General features: G+C 30.9%; 2 protein-coding genes across 2 annotated transcripts; one reads left to right on the top strand and one right to left on the bottom strand.

Moving 5' to 3' along the window:
* Positions 1-4,460: 4,460 nt before the first annotated feature.
* On the top strand, positions 4,461-8,054 carry Osi10a (Osiris 10a). Its single transcript, XM_090115583.1, has 4 exons — positions 4,461-5,388; positions 5,737-5,921; positions 6,361-6,642; positions 7,784-8,054. The coding sequence occupies exons 1-4, from the start codon at positions 5,093-5,095 to the stop codon at positions 7,975-7,977; spliced, it is 957 nt and encodes a 318-aa protein (XP_089971709.1). The 5' UTR covers positions 4,461-5,092; the 3' UTR covers positions 7,978-8,054.
* A 1,755-nt stretch (positions 8,055-9,809) lies between these two features.
* Positions 9,810-11,370, bottom strand: Osi11 (Osiris 11). Its single transcript, XM_090115436.1, has one exon. The coding sequence runs from the start codon at positions 11,261-11,263 to the stop codon at positions 10,496-10,498; it is 768 nt and encodes a 255-aa protein (XP_089971562.1). The 5' UTR covers positions 11,264-11,370; the 3' UTR covers positions 9,810-10,495.
* Positions 11,371-20,455: the final 9,085 nt, after the last annotated feature.

Below are 20,455 nucleotides of genomic sequence, written 5' to 3'. Positions count from 1 at the left end.
TAGATATCTATTTACTAATATCTAAAATTTCTCACAATCAAATTTTACTTCTTGTTTATAATAATGTGGAAATGTGCATTCTATAAGATGTTGATAATCTTTATAAGCAAATTTAAAATTCGTCTGTAGGAAATAGTAAACGTCATTTTATTTTATCTGCAAATGTTATATATTTACAATCTTCTGAAAAAAGTTGTAAATTTCTTTATTTTAAATAAAACACTATTTTTTACACTAGTGTGGTGTAATTAATAATTTATAAGAAAATAAACTCACTAGGAATGCACTATAAATACGCATCTACCATCCCAATGAATCGGATTCATACGGTACAGTTTTATTTTCACTTAGAAAGAAAATTATCGGCTCCAATCGTAACATTTTTTTCACGAAAACACGTTCATTTTCATAAATGTGTTCAACAAGAATTACTGTCTGAATGCTATGTACACGTGATGGTATGAGATTATCTATGTATCTATGGAGATTATATAGATTATATTAAGTATTTAGAAGTATGGTATAATATGAGACGTACAATATTTTTTACACACTTTATTAGCTTCACCTGTATGTAACCGACTTCTTTGCTTTGATTTTGACCCACTTTAAACGGACATATAATATATTCAATTCAAACTTTGTACACTTATCAAGGATCGATGACAATACAATAATTTCATGATTTTAGACATGATTTTTTAACTGTATTAATTTTATTAGCTTCACCTGTATATTTGTACGTAACCGACTCCTTTGATTCGATTTTGACGCACTTTAAATGGTCAGATACAATAATTATAACTTTTACATTCATGAAGAAGATAATAATAATATCATGAGTTTATCTTAACAAATCGTGTAAAAATATAATAATAAAACAGTTTTAATTATGGTACTTTGAGATTGATGGAAAAACGCAACCTAAAATTATCAGCACGCATTTATCCCTTGCGCTGGCTATACTCCTCCATTAGTTGGGTTGACCTAATTACAAATTACAATACCTATAGAACAGATTATTTTTACCCACCTTTTATACAATTATGATTGATTTATCAGCGCTATATGTTCTAATAAGTGAAGTTAATGGCCGTATCAAACAGAACAGTTATACAGTTCCGTTCTTAGGTGGCCCAGATACAGATGCAGGTTATTTTTTATAGGAAACTGTACTTAATTTTCTCTATATTTAATTTGAGTTATGGAAAATTTTCTTGAGAAGCGAGAGTTTTTGAATGTTTATGCTATTTTTGTTTTGTATTTAAAAGATAGTGTTTTAATCGGCTTCTCAAGGAAACAGAAGCTGTGTACATAACTATTTTTTAAAATTTTGGCAATGAAAAAAATGTTACGATTAGAGTTATGGAAAATTTTCTTGAGAAGCGAGAGTTTTTGAATGTTTATGCTATTTTGTTTTGTATTTAAAAGATAGTGTTTTAATCGGCTTCTCAAGGAAACAGAAGCTGTGTACACTGTACCTAGTAGTGTACCTTACATTACTATTTTTTAAAATTTTGGCAATGAAATGTGTTTTTCTAGTAATGATTTAGTTTGCGCATGATGTGGATAAAAGTTCCTGTAGCTTTAGTTTAATAGTGTGTTATCTATATTATAATTCTAGATAGGAACGTAATACGTAACGTATAGTAAGAGAGATAGTTTGATATTAATCTTATATATAAAATTCTCGTGTCACAATGTTAGTCTGCATACTCCTCCGAAACGGGTGGACCGATTCTCATGAAATTTTCTGTGCATATCGGGTAAGTCTGAGAATCGGCCAACATCTATTTTTCATATGTACCACGGGCGAAGCCGGGGCGGACCGCTAGTATAATATAATTTTATTCAATTCCGTTATTGAAATAATATTATAATCAAATAGTTACACTGTTTAGTATATATTTTAATAAATCGGAAGTAATAGAATTATAATAATTTTATGCACAAAATTGGAATACTTTAAGCACGTTTTTTACATAACGTTTTTCTTTTCACGATGTATTCGGATACATAAATATTATGAACATAATTTATTTAAATCTAATTTTTTCAAATCTAATTTGTGTTGCATCTTGGCTTGAATATTATTCAACGTAGTAGATAACAATTTAATGAATTAAAAGAAACTGATAGATTTTCTTTTGTATGTATTATTATGTGACTAATATAATATAGATCTAGTTGTTAATTATGTTTAATGTTCAAAGAGGGGACAGCTGTTCGTGAACCAAAATAATAATTTATTTATTTATTAATAAGCTCCATTTCTAAAGTTGTAACTCAGTTAATATTAAATCTCTAATAACAAAAGATACTCGAGAAATCAAAGCCTTGGTAAAAAATTAGAGAATTGTGAATTTTACACTGCATACAGCATTCTATATTATTATTTATAGAATATTTTTAGTATTGTTTGAAGCAAACGGTTCAATTTATTCTTCTTCTTCCTGATTTATTAATGAAAAATGCTATTGTTCTAAAAGTGAACTACTAGGTGCCTATTTAACTTATTGCATAGCTTTTGCATGATATAGGTATAAATATAAATTTGAATTTGAATATATAAGTTATAAGAATATATAAGAACATGTAAGTTTCTAAGCCATGAATCAATCTACCAAACCTCATTTCCACGCCAATTCCATGAACAGGATCCCGCCTTCATTCATACACTTTAACACAATTTACAAGTATTATACAATTCACTTAACCCAAAACAGACATCCGTCATTATGTTCATTGAATAACAGTCCTTATGTCACGTACCTTCGCGTCATTACATCAAATATTTGTGTCACTTGACACATCCTTAAAGCGTTTCTCTCATGGGCATGGTGTTCCACTAATATCCGCTTTTCTTTAATTCTCAGTCCAAATCAGTAAAGAAAATTGAACTTTATACACGCGATTCAGAGTTCATATTCGTTTGTTCACATCTAACGAATATGAGTTAATCACGAATCAATTTTTAAATCGTCTAATCTCGTTCCATTCGTTACTAATTACGCGAATATATGTCTTATATCGAAGTGATAAGGGTTTATTTGTGTTACAAATAAAAATCCGAAGTTATGGTAGGGAGGTTACATAAAGACGCGTTCAAGAAAGCTACAGGCCCTCCAGGGACGGCAGTGAAAGCGGTATGACTAATGCTTGCGAAGGTCAGCATATATGACAGGGACAACATAATGAGTATATTTTCAAATGCCTTAAACATTTTAGAAAGCTTGACGTGTGTATTAAGTTATTGAATTTTAGTGTTTCCGAATGCTTTATTTCATTTGAATATTATCTTGTGAACGAAATTAATTTTGCATTTAAATTATTTGATATTGATGTAGATATTATTATCATATTCACAGGCAGTAACATTATTATTTGTGCGTACAAATAATGTTTAATTCCTTCGTTTTTTTTCTGAAACCGTAATTTATTATTCCATTTCATTATTTAAAGTATAATTTATTAAAACGGAAGATGTTTATTATATTATAATGCGTTTATTCATACATTCAATATTGACAAGTAGATACATTTCGTGTTGGTAGTAATTGTTCTGCGCTTATGTATTTTTTCATTTACTTAATGTAAATGAAGTTGTAAAAGAGCTATTGAATAATTTACAACTTTTATATTTGATTATTACCAATTTGATGATAAATATTGTCACGAAGTGGTTGTTTTTGACAATTAGATAAAAAAATATTACTAAAAACTGCTAAAACAATCATCAATTAATTAATTGTTATTATACCAATATTTTTTACATGTATTATAATTATTTAAAGTTACAATAAATCAAATATCCTCGATAACAACGATAATTCATAAATAACACTGATGTAATATTAAAGAATATAAAAAATTTACGAAGAAAATTCGCGTAATTGCCTGGATTAAAGAGTCATCAAGGAGGTCACTAAATGCAATGTGACTCAAAATACGCGTAACAAGTACAGAAACAAAGGCCCCGAGTTAAAACAAGAAACTATTACATCAGCCAAACAAAACTTTTACTTGGGCAAACCGGACGTATAGAAGAATATATTGTCTACTTTCACTCCTTGACACGACACCGAAATAAGGAAATAAACGCCGGATATTTGACAAGCCATTGTAACTTATATCTCAAGGATGTAAGAACGAAATTGCTGTGCTCGATGATACATTCCACCAAGATGCTTAGTTGGAAAAGGTCAGAGGCCTTAAATGGTATGATTAAAGGTAACGGATATCGCAAAACCGATTTCCGAACTACAATTTGAATTCCTTATGAAAATCGATGAAATGAGACATAAAAATACGGGTTGATATAGGAAAACCAATCGTCAAAATTATCTCTATTAATGCTAATAACTACAGGAAATCAAAGATTGCATTATGACAATAGTTTAAGGTAAGGGCGCATGAAAGCTTAAAATAAACGTGGTAAGATTGGGTGGAAGTTTATAGCATTATTAGATTATCAACATATTAGAATATAAATCAAATAATATGTCCTACAAATGGTATATTTGCTGCAAACAACCACTTATTATTATTATTATGTGTAGAATGTCCTGCAACTGTAAAAAAATATTTTTCTTACAAAACGTAAATGTATACAGAATGCACAAGTCTTTAGGACTATTTAGATTCTTACCTTCCCTTCGTCCTTCTTTTACTTAATATGTCATAAGTACCTATCTATGTATATCAACATCTGCCTATGTGAATGAATCATACAATCAAGTCTAATGCACTCAGCCTCTCACCTCTAATGTCTTCAACCTGTGAAGGATAATACTCCATTGTTATGATTAAGTTATTTAACAACAGCATTATGCAAGCTGCCGTAACATCTAACATGCAAATAGCACTCTCAAACGTCTCGCAAATTATCTATAAAATTTTCACTGCATTGTCTTTTTGGACGTGGGAACAACCCGTGACGGACCTCGAAACAATGGAAGAGTTCACTCGTACATAACAATAAAAGTCTATAAAGCAGGTGAGGTTTTGATACAATAAGGTATACGTAATATCTAAATCGGAGCAGTCAGTGGTGTTGTGGATCCTTGCAATGGTGTAACAGTAATACTACATCATGAAGCTACAAGTAGTGACCGCGTTGATCCTGATAACCGTACTCGAGGTGATACCAATACAGTTGCAACAAGGAGAAACATTAGAAGGAAATAATGTAGAGAATACAAATTTAAACGCCTGTTTGAGCGAGGAAAGGGGTGCAGCGGTTTGCTTTGGCAAGGAGTTGTTGCATAAGCTGAATAATTACGATGAAGCTGATTCGTTTAGCTTGGCGAACGGTGTTTCGTTTGTAAGGGATGAAAAAACTCCGAGAGATATTAGCGCTTTTCTTGATAAGGATCCTATGGATTTTCGGTATGTGTATTTTGTATGTTGAAAGGGCAAAAGCAAAATTATTGAACAATGGGTTTCATAAAATGAAATGAATATGAAACCGAGTTAAATCAATCTTACCACATATAAAGTGAAAATGATGTGATAATATTCAGAAACGTTAACGATACTTTGTGAAACCAGACAAACAAACCACATAATCATAAAAACCTAGTGGTTAAAGTCTTTCTTTAATAAGATATTAAATTTACTTGATATCGCAATGAAAAATTAATTTTCCCATGTCCCTAGATTTTTATTTTTATTATTTACCATAAATCTTCAAACTCATTACAAGCATAATATTGTATTTGATATATTCTGTTTTAGGTCAATAATGGAAGACGCAAGCAATTTAATATCCAAGCGATCTCTCCATTGGGACATGGGCATGGTATATCCAGGGTTGGTGATGCGAATTGGGCCAACGTTGGCCAACGGTGTACTGGACTTTGTTATAGATCCAAGGATAAAGGATCGTACCTATCAACCCCAGGGTGAAAGTCAATCCACAGGTAATTGGAAAATTAGAACATTTTAAGACAATGCATACTTGAGATTCACATGGGAGTCCTCGGTCATATAATGAGCTTTTACTTTGTTTCTGCATGAAAAATATACCAATATCATATTATTATCAATTTCATTAATTTTAAAATATGAGAAAACCTATTGGAATACAATATTATATTCAAGTGTACAATAATAATTGTTAAATCTCAAATAAGTAGTTAAAATTTCCATTAGAATTTTCACACAAAACTGTTTTGTATAGAGCGCCATCTATTGCAACATAGATAAACTATTTTACAACCATGGTCAAGGTTAGAGCGACATTGATCTTGAATCGTCAGCGCCATCTATAAATTTTTCCTTGAACTTACATCAGTTCATAATGAAGACTGGTTTTCTCACAACAATAATTCAACTTGCTCTGTATTTTTTTTCTTTCAGGTCGTTTATTAGCGCGAAATCTTCTCGTACCATTTCTGCTTGGAATAAAATTCAACATATCTACACTACTACCAATTTTGTTAGGGTTGCTTCTTCTTGCTAGTAAGAAGGCCTTTTTGTTAGCGAAGGTAGCTTTGCTAGCGGTGACCCTATTTAGTGGTGGTGGCTATGGCGGGAACTACGGGAACTATTTTGGTGGTTTGAATAGTTTCGCCGGGCCAACTATATCGTCGTATACTCATGAAAATGTAGGGCATTACCAGCCTGCTCATGGTTCGGGAGGTATGTATCATAAATTTGTTTAGTTAAGCTTTTAAAAAGGAGGTATGTACGTGAAAGGCTAATACTGATGAAAGTTTGCTACAGAGCTATAAATTACTTTTGTTTCCTCTACAAGGACTGAAAAGGGTTTAGGATTTAAGTAAAATATTTTATAATACTTGCTAATTGCAGGTTGTTATTAGTCACATAGAGCTTTTCGGCTCAACGATATGCTTTTTGTAACAACTCAATGCATTATTACGAATTTGTTTGACAAACTCGATATGAATAATGTGGGGGAAATTCATATTATAATTAAAATATTAATAAATCAGTAAGCATCCTCGAGACTTATTTTAATTTGAAGATAGCTTAATCTATTTGTTAATTTTAAGTAATCGTGTATTTTCATCTGCTAATTATTGTATAATCAATCAATCACTTATAACTATAATTTAAACAGGTGCATATACATCATGTAACTGTCATATAATTAGACCAAATAATTAATGAATCAAGAATTAATATACATCTCAAGTGAGTAGTTTTAGAGCGAAGTTTATATTGCTTAAAGCTCACTAACTAAATATTGTATGCACAGATTGTATGAATAATTCATAAAATCTTGGTAAATAAAGCGTAAAAAAATCACGTTTTAAATTCATATTACTCGATCGATTTTACCGATTTTACAACTATTACTATTCATACTACTATACTAGTTATTAGTTGCTGAGATATTATGTATAACATTAATTAATATTATGTTTTCTGCATTCGCCACTAGATGGCATTTTGCAAAGATTACTTGAACGTCAGTTGAAAGTTAAGTATTCCACATACCTTTATTCTTAGAAATATTTTTTTGCAATTTACGTAATAAATTTTGTCTGTCTATTTCAACAATAAAACATATCATATAAAAACACGTTATTTTTTCATAATTTTATTTTTATTTGGTATCATAATAGATAACAGAATACTAATGATGAACACAAAATAATAATATTTTGATATCATTAATTTACATATTTTTCAAATAAAGTGATTCGTTTAAACCTCAAGTTTCATATAAAGGTTTAACATAAGGTACGCTTGTTCGCTCAGCAACTACCCCCTAACCAAATTACTTCAAATATTATACCAGAACCTTTTATTTCAGGCTACTTCCACAGACATCCTCACCAAGCAGATTACTTCTATAAGGAGAAGTATGATGAACCCACAACGGGGTCTCCCATCACCCCTGATGAATTAAGAGATAGACTGGAACGGCTCTTTGTGACCAAAAAAGATGATGATGAACTTAAGATTCGGAATGGTAGAAAGTTCTCCTGGACACCTATAAATGGATGATATTCATATTATTATGTAATTGATATTCATGTAAATTTCACTAGTCAATTTTTCATTTAGTTTTTGGCCAGTAGATATTTGATCGTGCAATATATAATATCGACATAAAAAATATGCCCAATATAAAGCATATTTTAAATTCTTCATAATTGTCGACATTCCGTAGTTATTAGAATCTTCGGAAAATATGTCCAACTGAAACCTTTTATTTATATTCTGAGCCTACACCGTTTTTTCGTAAACGAAAAGGGAAAAAATGTACAATGGTATAATAATAAAAGAGCCAATAAAATGTGGAATACCTTAATTGTTTCCACATTAAATTAAGCATAATGTTTATATAATTTCAAAAAGTGTTATAAGAAGTAATTTATTTGTAGTAGTAGACTATAATTTTCTGTTTGTTCTTTTTATATTCTACAATAAATAAATGTAATAATTTCTTTGTCTAGTATCATTGTTCTGCATTAAATAAAAACATCCTATAACGAATGCAATTTCACGCTCTGAATGCAGGGGAAATAAATTCAATCCTGTACGTTAGAAGGTAAATGTAGTGTCTTTCACATGAAGTAATTGATATTTATAATATTTTATACATATTTATCAATTTAGAAGCCATTTGTATTAACACTTCCTTTTCTCTGTTCGTTATCTTCTCCTCTATGTTCCTAATCCCGACATTTATTAAATAAAGAGCGTGTGTGCCAAGCACACGTTTCAGAAGTTACTTCTTTGGCAAGATTCAAAGATACCAAATTCGTCAGCTTAATCCATGACGTGACGGTATTGCCATGACGCGACCTTGAAATTTGTACTCTCAACGCACCTAAAGAAGTTTCAGTTCAAAAATTTCCAAGTTTTGTATCATACAATACATGACCATCTTTCTTTCAAGGGAGGATTAATAATATCCTCTTCTATAAAAGTAGAATAAAACTAATACCATATAGACATGTTCTGCTTCCGTGCTACGCCCACATAACAGAAACATTCAGCTCAATATGATTAATGCTCAATTCCAACATTTAGTGCACTTTCATCGTTTTTTCTTTGAATACCATTTAACCGTTCCTCGCGTGCCTTATTATATTTGCGTGATGCTCAGCTTTCTATACAGTAGCTACATATTGTAGCTATGTATTGGGGCTGATAACTGTGAAATATGTATATTTGTTTCTGCCATTTATGGATACGCTATCAGGAAATGTATTTGAATACGGGTTGATATTGGCGAAGTAACCTAAAAATTATGGGCAAAATTAACCGACATTTTATGGTAGTTTCTTGTTGGTATTCCAAGGTATTTGTGTATTCATCTGTATCCTTGAAGGAATAGTTTGAATTTTTAAATAATTTCAGGAATTAAACAAATTGAAGGAATACTTAGAATCGTTTTCAAATAGATTCAAGAATCCATACTAATATTATAAATGCGAAAGTAACTCTGTCTGTCTGTCTGTTACTCAATCACGCCCAAACTACTGAACCAATTTGCATGAAATTTGGTATGGAGATATTTTGATACCCGAGAAAGGACATAGGCTACCTTTTATTGCGAAATATGTACCACGGGCGAAGCCGGGGCGGACCTCTAGTTTACTATATAATTACTAGCATTGAAGTGAGGAATAAAGAGCTGATAATATCGGTGTTTTTTACTAATTGCGGCGTAATTTAGTACTGATCGATAACAATTATAGCTATCGTTTCCTAAATTCAGTCTTATTAGGAAGTGAACGTTTTACGTTGATACTAAAATGATTGGGAATACCAACAACATAGCTTATATTTAGCACATTCTTTATAGATTATCGGGACAAATAAAACGATTATCAAGTTTCAACTACTTTTATCGTCATTTCCTCATTCTAAATTAATAAATTCATCTATCTTATCATATAAGCTATCATTAGCAACCAACAATAGATTTAATAAATTATTTGTTTAACAAATTATTAATACATATAAAGGTACTCGCGTAACTACCTTTTTGATGACAATAAATATCTTATAAATATAATAAATTACCTAAAAATACCGCACCAATGATATAAAATTATACTAAACTTAACCTATTTTTACAAAATTGGACAATCGGATGAGAGGAAAATGCACTTTACCCGTCGACTAGCCTACGTTAATTAATCTTAAGTCATCGTATAATAATTCTAAGACAATCTTGGTGCAAGAGGTTACAAGTTATTACATAATATTCACATATTTATTTAGGCTACTCATTTCTATGTTGTATTTACATAAAACGATCAACCACTGATTATAAATTATTATTATTAGCCTAATAAAAAGCGTCTACAATGGATAAATAATACAGCAAATAAATAAACCTTAACCAAATAACAGTGTCGTCTGAATTATTAAATAAACATCATGAATCTTTGTCTCCATTGCAGACGCAAAACGTCTTGATTTCGGCTATGGAGGTTCAGATAAACAAGTAATATGCCGTGTCGTCTATTTGTAAAGGAGTCGTAAGCCACAACCATTCTGTTACAATTTACTGCTTGCTTGCATATGCTCTGTAAGCCCTGTCTTGGGCAGCAGCCTCGTCTTCCACGCTTCTTCTGTAATGACCTCCGGGACCGGTGGTGTCGAAGTCACTTCCGTAATGGGATGATGAATATGTATGGCTCTGGGATACTTGCGGGTGTTTCACTATTTCATACGTCGTCTTTTCATGAGATTCTCCGCCAGCTACCAACTTCTTCAAACCGATGATTGCAGATAACAGAAGCGCGATCTTTCCGATCAACAAAGCTTTGCCAGCAATTATTGCGATAGCCTGGAACGCCATGGCCACGAAACCACCCTTAATCGCAAGTCCAGCTAGAATGGGTCCAATCATCTTCTTCATCTTACCTCTCGCTTCATCTAATGAACGACCAATGTCAGCTCCGACACTCGTTGGTGATACAACCACTCGATGGCTCTGCAAAAGCTTTGAAGTAGCAAGGTGGAGCAGCTTGTCCACTTCGTCTGATGCCAAGGAATTTAAATCACCTTCGGGTAATGAAGATGGGAATGCTCTACCTTGTTCCGTTGTCCGCACAAGTGAGACGCCGTCCATGAGCGGAAGCGTCTGCATGCGCGCAGCCCTGTCCACAAATTTGGTCGCCTGGATCTTGAAGCACTTAAAAATATCCTCCGACTTCTCGCAGTCATCGTACATCCTTCCGAGTAGCTTGAGTCCTGCTCCGAAGGTGTCTGCTGAAGTCACAGCCAGGATAGCACTGAAACACAGGACAATAACCCCGCGGTGCACCATTTTGACAAAATACCGCGGATGCCCCGTTCTTTCAACGCCACCAATGTCCAGTCAATGCAGTTGCGCCTATTGAAATGTGTAGAAAACACATGAGCACTGGCATTTATCTATTTTCACCGGGAACTGCATTTATCTATAAATCTTTTAGAGCGTGCAATCGTTGCATCGTATAGTCGTGCACTGAGGCGTGTATGTATATGTTTGTTTTTGTTGGTGTGTGGGTGTTGTGTCCATGTAGTGGTCAGCTGTCTTTGATCTTGAACGCTGCACTTCGTGGTCAATGTCAAGGTCGTGTGCGAATTCCGAATTTATGCAAAATGACCAGAAAACTGATTTTATTTTTCTATTTATAAACTTAAAATATAAAAAAGTGTCTGTATTATGTATAGTACATTAATTGAATGTAATAGCTAATCTTTTTAATTAAAATATTCTTATTATAGATTATTATAGATAAATTGTCCAGTTATATCAAATAACCATATTATCAACTTCCACTATAATACATTGATTAGCCGGGTAAACAAAAAGAGACCTGCATGGTTAAAATATCATATAAGACAAACGGCACGAACGATCATAAGAAAACTTCGCTTTGATAGCTTTCAATTGGCTGAAAGATGGTGATGTTTCACCTAATTTTAATGGGATGACCAATCAAAATTAAGTGAAATTACCGTTCGTGTCGTGTGTTAAGTGATACTCTTACCTTGCTGCACAGGACGTATGAGCCGCCTTTTTCAAGAAAAATGGACCCTCGTCCACATAGACACAGCTTCTTCGCATGGAAAATAATTCACGAAGCTGCTCGAATTAGGTGGACCCGCATATTGTAGTATGAATGTTGAAGTTAAACTAAAACAAAAATAATATTTATAATCAATAAATGATAAGTTTTCCATCACATTATTAGAGGAGGTATCTTCTCTTCTTTTTTCGTCTCAAACATAGAATTTACGTGATACAAGGTACAAATAATTCGTTAAACATAAATTTGAATCTCATGAAAACTGCATAAAATATTGAATCTCCCCTAATTAATAAATATTGTCTATAGAAAATGATTTCAGTATTTTCACAAATCAGTTCATATTTTTTGAATTTGAATTTCTTTAAGAAATTCTTCACTATGAAGAAGTCATTTTAATAAATATGACATGTTTATTTATAAATGACTTTAATAGCCAGAAAACGTATTATTTTATTATGATTTACATATTGTGTAGGTATATGTAGAAAATGAACGAAAATTTTACCGATTTACTATTTTACATGATAACAACAATTATCCCCTCTGTAACATCGTATCGATCAAGTCCAAAAAGAGCACAGATTCTGATAATATTTCTGCAATAATTTTAAAATTTCAGTAACTTTAATATTTACAGATAAATAACTTGCCCAGCAACATTCACGGCATGCTCTTGTTAATATGGGTAATGTAGTCTAATTGATTCTTATAACATCCGTAAGAGAAAAATAGGTTTTCTTGTTAAAACTACTGGACCATTTTGTGGACACGTCATTTTATTGTATTATAGTTATATTTATGAATGGATGGATTGGAAGATAATTGAATTAGAAAAATTATTGTACAGACGGCACTATCGCTTTCTAAGTGCTTATGATATCCTGGTAGTTTTTTTTTTTATTTAATAACTGACTTTGGGTGATTTTGTACGTGAAATAAAAACTTGATACATTTAAAGCTGTTATAAGTACACAGTATGTATTATTATGTAAGATTTGTAAAACTAATCAGAAGGAATCAAGATTTTTTCATGTTTTTTTTTAAGACACAACTATTCTATTCCAACTTTTCAAATTAAGTAAGAGGAAAATTATCATTTTCAAAAAAAAGTTACGAGTACACTAAAAAACCAACTATGACAAAAATACTTTCAAAAAGGTCATTGTATTTTGCACAAGCGATTCGTCAATTAATCTTTGATTCACTAGATCAGTGACTAGCGTCTAATCACCCGTCATTAATTATATAATACAGATCACGCGACACTATGTAATTGACTCTGATGCTGGTATTTAAGAATCATTTATAATAGATTGCGGCATTTTAAAGGTAATAATGATATAAACATTAATTGAGACAGCAATGTAAGATTAATTTAACGAACGTGTTATGAACTCATTTTTTCTTAAAACAATGTGACAAGTCTGTTTACAATAATTAGCAAGCATATTATTTATGATGCAACTTAAACTATTTGTGTGTTTTGTTACAAAAGTCTGGTGTAGTAGTTTTTAGGATTTTATGACTAAATGTGCGTTTTATTTAATTTTTCCTAAATAGTGTCCTATATTTTATACGATGTAGCTTTCCACCCGCAACTTCAGCCGCGTAGTGAAAGAAAAACCAGCATAGTTCCCGTCCCGTGAGATTTCCGGGTTATAACATTATCCTATTTCCCTTCTCAGCTCTCAAGCAATATCTACTAAAATTTATCTAAGCCGGCTCAATGGTTGAGGAGTGAAGAAGAGACACATAGATAGGTAGAGTTATTTTCACATTTATAATAATACTAGAGGTCCGCCCCGGCTTCGCCCGTGGTACATATTTCGCAATAAAAGGTAGCCTATGTCCTTTCCGGGTATCAAAATATCTCCATACCAAATTTCATGCAAATTGGTTCAGTAGTTAAGGCGTGATTGAGTAACAGACAGACAGACAGAGTTACTTTCGCATTTATGATATTAGTATGGATTAAGTTAGAATTTTCGTTTAATTCATTGATCTTAAATTTTGAATTGAAACTGCTATCAATCAAGCCTTTTTGTATATTAATAGTCAATTAAATAATACGTTTTTACATAGTAAAAAGTCACTTTGGTATACTTCCCGTGCGTGTATTTTTGAAAGCAAACATGAAAATATTAAAATTACTTTGTAACATTTCAGGAACAGCTTCTAACATTTTCTTTAACGCAAATACTCTATTTCCTATATTTTCATATTTAAATTTAAATAAGTTATTAACAATAGCGTGTAAATTAAAGTGAATTAAAATATTTATATTTTCTACTCGAGTTGAATTCAAATTGATAAATAAAATTTATTAAATAAAAAAGTTTCATGAATATGCTTGAGTAGATTTCATGAAAAGTAATTTCGTAGAAAACTATTAAAGGAATATATTTTATTTATATAACACAGAAGCACTCATTCGTAACTATATCAATAGCTTCATAATATGTAAAACATAATATTAATTATTCTAATTAGTTCTGTTATAATTTGAAATTACCTATAAGTTATAACCCTTACTATTTTAAGTTGTAACCAATGTAATATTTTTCTAATTTACACATAAATGGATAGCTGATTTACCTACTTATACAAATTCTTTATTTAGGTCATACTAATGGGTCACCATCACTACATAGTATAAAACAAAGTCGCTTTCTCTGTTCCTATGTCCCTATGCCTCTATGTATGCTTAAATCTTTAAAACTACGCAACGGATTTTGATGCGGTTTTTTTTAATACTATCTATTAAAAAAAACCGTGATTGTGATTGTGATTCAAGAGGAAGGTTTTAGTATAATATAATTTATTATGTTTTAGACAAAGCGGGCGAAGCCGCGGGCGGAAAGCTAGTTGTTTGATATAATATAGTTTGAAAAACTCGCTATAATTGTTGTATTGTCACCGATCCTTGATAAGTGTACAATGTTTGAATTATCTGTCCGATTAAAGTACGTCAAATTTGAGTCTTGCATTGTTCACTATATCTATTATTATAGTTATTGTATTGTACACTATTTTATCCAGTGAAAGTCAAAACATCATGTCAAAAGGTCGAGAAGACCTTAATTTCTTTGAAGATTACACTTCACATGAAGTACTTACAGTAATTATGTATAGATGTGAGAAAATCTAACATTATGTTTAATGCGATTCGAGTGTTTATGTTTATTTTTTTACGCGTTGTATCTTGTATGTTATTTTTATATCTTCTCAATATTCGGGGTCGCCACGCTTGTCCCACGACCTCCTCTCATATTGCGTCCTCTAAAAAACGCAAGGTTAGGCCTAAAAAATGAAACATTTCAATGGACTAATAAAAATTAGATCATACAGGCTAACATAATACATTTTGAGATGACAGTCGAGTAAAAAGAAAGTGCTATTAAAAGAAATGGCGCGGCATGAATCTTACAAGAACAATTTTAAAGCTTTTTCTCACTTATACAGATTATATACGCACACGATAATTGTAATATCTCTTTCTATTGTTCATGCGACATGCGTAATGATTCGTTTATTTTTGAGGTCAGTATGGTATGGGTTATAATAGTTATAATGTAGATGTGGGTTGGTGAGATGAAAGGATTTTTATTGGATTGTAATTGGTACAAAGGACTTAATGCCGTTATAACCATTTTATGATTGTTCTATTTATTTAATCAATTTATCGTTAAGATATTGTATAAACAAACACGTTAATACATAGGTCTTTGCTTAAACTCATCAATAATTGGCGAAGCAAAATTCATAACTTATAATTTCAGTTGATATATACAAAATATTATGAGTTACATTTAAAATATAATGTTGAGTTGTAAAAATATGTAATAACTAGATTTCCGCCCGCGGCTTCGCCCGCGTTTGCAAAGGAAAACCCGCATAGTTCCCGTTCCCGTGGGATTTCCGGGATAAAAACTATCCTATGTGTTAATCCAAGTTACCCTCTATATGTGTGCTAAATTTCATTGTAATCGGTTCAGTAGTTTTTACGTGAAAGAGTAACAAACATCCATACATCCATACATCCATACATCCTTACAAACTTTCGCCTTTATAATAGACTAGATTTCCGCCCGCGACTTCGCCCGCGTTTGCAAAGGAAAACCCGCATAGTTCCCGTTCCCGTGGGATTTCCGGGATAAAAACTATCCTATGTGTTAATCCAAGTTACCCTCTATATGTGTGCTAAATTTCATTGTAATCGGTTCAGTAGTTTTTACGTGAAAGAGTAACAAACATCCATACATCCATACATCCATACATCCTTACAAACTTTCGCCTTTATAATAGATATTAGATATTAGATATTAAGAAATACAACTTTAATTATAAATACAATTTCCTTGAAATTGTTATTCCATATGATTTAAAAAATATAATGTAGAGATTAAGAACTAATTGATGTAGTCATCGATTATACCTGTATGAACTTCTGTTGGCCAGGTTATAGTAAAATATATCTAATAATAATATATCAATAGTCATCCAATATCTTAAGGTAAATTGGTTATTTTCAATATTGTATAGCGTGACTAATAAATGTTTCTTTATCAATTCAATTTATCAAATTGATGTACTTCGCAATAAGTTTAAGCGGACGGCTTATCTGCAGGGAATTCTTTAATACATGGTAGACAATTTTCTATATATAAATACCTACCTTCCTACTCTATAGTATTATTCTCTATAAAGACTGTTGCTCTCTGCAAACTGCTTTTTGAAACTTGTTAAAATAGGGATCAATATCTATTGAAAAGTACTAAAAAAACTTTTAAAGTACATTAAATAAATGTTTGACTTTTCTTTCGATAGATACGTCCTTTTTTCCGTCTCATAAAAATTAAAATGAAGACTGTCTCCTCATAGAGGCAGTCAAGGACAGATAATTTGTGGGTTAATTGATGGGTTCCAGTGTTTGACTTTAGTTTCAAGTTTCTAGCTACTAACCATTACCGAAAATCTAACTCCATCATCACCATATTATTTATTAGCTTTCATATTTTAACAAAATATTGTATAATATTTATTACAAGGAATTTCCCATGGGAATGAGCTGTTCTATCGCGGTAACAGGTAGCCTACATTAATACTCTCTAGCGCTTGTTTATATTTTGTAGATACAAAAATCGTAACAAACACACCTTTGCAGTTATAATTAGAAAAGCTTAAAATAATAAAAAAATGGTTTTTTCTACTTTTCATTTGTATTTCACACGTTAAGAAGCCCTGTTATTAGGTACTATTAGCTTTAAACAAGTAATTTCATAGTAGATAGATGACGAATCATCTATGAATGTTATCTTTGTACCTTCAACTATTATTTAGTACATATTAGTGATAGTCAATAGAATTATGAAAAAAAGGTAATTAGTACGTTTTGCTGACCGTATCTTGCATCCGTTGTTGTAAGTGCTTCTGACATATTTGTTTAATTTCTTCGACATAATTATACATTAGTATAAGATTTACACTTTCCTTTTGACACTACATTATTATCATCATGTCGTCAATGTATTATACGCTATCATACATTTATCAAACAGCTATAGAGAAAGCAAATAATTTTCACATTTGTATGGAAATCGCAAAAGATGTTAGTAATTGCAATTTCAAGAATTGTACTCCTTAAGAGTAATTACCCGTGCACTTAACAAATTTCTTTTTTAAAGCAGTTTTTAGGCAGTTTTAAAAGAGTAATTATGTTTGCCATTCCTTGCGATTCTCTGCTATTTATATATACTAATATTATAAAGCTGAAGAGTTTGTTTGTATGAATGCGCTAATCTCAGAAACTACTGATCCGATTTGAAAAATTCTTTCGGTATTAGATAGCCCATTTATCGAGGAAGGCTATCAGCTATATTATATCATCACGCTAAGACCGACAGGAGCGGAGCAATGCGGGTAAAACCGCAGAGTACAGCTAGTTGTTAATATTTGAAGGCTAAAGGTTATTCATCTTCCAATGATTGAGCTTTTTAGGTATCATTTTTATTATACAATCTATGTGAATACCACTTAAGTTTCGCTCTTTCAATCTTCATAAAAATTAATGCAAATTTGTTGAAAGCAGACAATCGGTCATAAAAAAAATATAAAAATATATAAAGAATGAAACATACGCTCTTAATTAAACTTTTAGTCATTTTGCAAATATCGTTTAAAATGTTATGTACCTACATTACCCATTGTTTTTAAAAAAAAAGTATGGAGAAAAATAAGGTTACCATTAAAAAAGAGTGTGCGTGCAGAAGTGAAACTTCCTTACCAAAATCGTCGCTTCTCCATGACGTGACGGTATTCCCATGACGCAACCTTGAAATTTTACTCTCAACGCGCTTAAATAAGTTTCACTTCAAAAAATCTATTAAATTAATATCGATATAAATAAGAATAGACAAAATGGCGGACCAAATCGAATAATTCGATTTCGATCGAGATTTTCATAACTTCCCGGACACGAATCATCATTAGGAAGAGACAGTCATATAAAAGTAGGTGACGGTTGCAAGAAATCGTTTATCTGTTATGATAGCACGTGCATTAGTGACCTCGATATTAGAATATGCATTACTTAGTAGTAATTTATTCCAATGATATTCGTATTTTTCTTCGACTGCGGTTGAGACTGTATGGGTAACGTTGTTGTCCTTATATGACGACTGTGTTCTTCTGGTAATCGACTGTAAAAAAGGTTATCAATTAATATTTTATTTTATTTGTAAAACTGGGATTATCGTCATAGTATCAAATACATTCTCCAAAACTTTATTCTTTTTCATGATTATTTTATACAATACATATCTAAATGAAGTATATTAAATCTGCAGTAGGTATCATGTAAAATACATAATTGAAACAAATAAAATAAATTGATGTTAACACAGAAAAGCAGAACAACAGAATTATTATATGAGTAGTCGAGTATTTGCATGCATTTTGTTTAATTATTTACGAGGATCAGATTTTACACATAAGAAAATGCAAATGCTTAAAATTATCATGCATAATAAACAAGCCAACATAGTTCAAACATCTTGATGCTAATAAGAGTTTGCAAATTTGAAAAGAAAGCTTTTTAACAACATCATCAACGTATAGCTTTTTAACGTAATCTCATAATCTATGACATTTATCATTGCCTACGTGTAGCGAATTTTAATATAATTGTTTTCCAGATCATTTTGCGAGTGTTAACTATTTATGAAATTTCTCCAATTTATTATTTAATTCGGGCGGAGAAGTAGGTATTTTAAATATTTTTCGGATAGAAGTGAGCGGGAAGATTAATTTATTTATTCAACTCATTGTAGTTCATTGTATTTGTACGAATACCTATTAGTAAAATATGGATTTTTATGTTTTGAATAATTAAATAAATCGTTCATTTAGAAGTACTTACTTCATTCTCTTTGTAGAGACGAGATAAAAATATGAATTAAAAATATGTAGGTAATAATTGCATCCCTGCAAATTCTTCTATTACAAAAATAATTCTATTGGACAAAATTTGGTCGATTTCAAAAGAGGAGTGAGACTCATCTAACTGTGAGTGTGAGGATAAAGTTTACCTGTGTGCGTAGGCTGTCATAACTACACATCTACGTAGTATGTAGACTGATATGTATATAATGTAAATAATATATATATAAATATATATAATAAATATAATATGTATATAATGTAAATAATATATATATAATATATAATAAATATAAATAATATATATAAATATGAAATATATAATGGTTCTAATAAGAAGGATTTATTTTAATTACGAGTAGTAGTAAATATTATTTTGACACTTATTTTTGATATTTTTATTAAATTATTGTACTTCTTATTTCACAGGAAATAATAAATACGTCAAAATTTTCAACGTGTAACAATTGTACGTATAATAATAACTTTGTGCGTGTTTTATATCATTAATTTCTAATATTATTGAAATATTCTTCCGTGACCAAAAATTAATAATCAAATAACGTATATATTATGTAGAGCAATATCCATTATCCATATATATTATTAATAATCATTCTAATTAGGAAAATTGTCACATTATTATAAAATAACTACTAATTTATACCTATAAAAACATTAATAAAATAATATTAATGAATAAAGTAGGTAGTAAATAATATGATTATTGTTCATAATTCTACTTATGAAAATTGTCATTTGTCATATTATAAATAAATAATTCCTAATTAATACATATCAAAGCATTCATAAAATATTTTAAATCAGTAATGTAATACTTATTTGCATAACTACATAATATTCAACGTTTTTTTCAGATGAAAATACACGACACTGAAAGTTTAAAAAAGTGGTAACCCTCGGTTTCCTCTACACCACGTTACCATTTACATAATCAGGAAAATGTAATTAATAACAATAAATAAATGTAATTTTATAACTGT

This window comes from Colias eurytheme, chromosome 23, assembly GCF_061535395.1.
Source record: "Colias eurytheme isolate Ceu_HAF_F1 chromosome 23, ilColEury1 Martin Lab GWU primary, whole genome shotgun sequence".
NCBI classification, from domain to species: Eukaryota; Metazoa; Arthropoda; class Insecta; order Lepidoptera; family Pieridae; genus Colias; species Colias eurytheme.
Note: the sequence above shows the minus strand (reverse complement) of the source record. Positions and strands in the feature narration are given on the sequence as shown.

Excerpts from the sequence above, each read along its gene's own strand:
- Osi10a (XM_090115583.1), top strand. The coding sequence starts at position 5,093 with ATGAAGCTACAAGTAGTGACCGCGTTGATCCTGATAACCGTACTCGAG. Across the intron at positions 5,922-6,360 it reads GGGTGAAAGTCAATCCACAG|GTCGTTTATTAGCGCGAAAT; the intron begins GTAATTGGAAAA and ends TTTTTCTTTCAG. Across the intron at positions 6,643-7,783 it reads GCCTGCTCATGGTTCGGGAG|GCTACTTCCACAGACATCCT; the intron begins GTATGTATCATA and ends CTTTTATTTCAG.
- Osi11 (XM_090115436.1), bottom strand. The coding sequence starts at position 11,263 with ATGGTGCACCGCGGGGTTATTGTCCTGTGTTTCAGTGCTATCCTGGCT.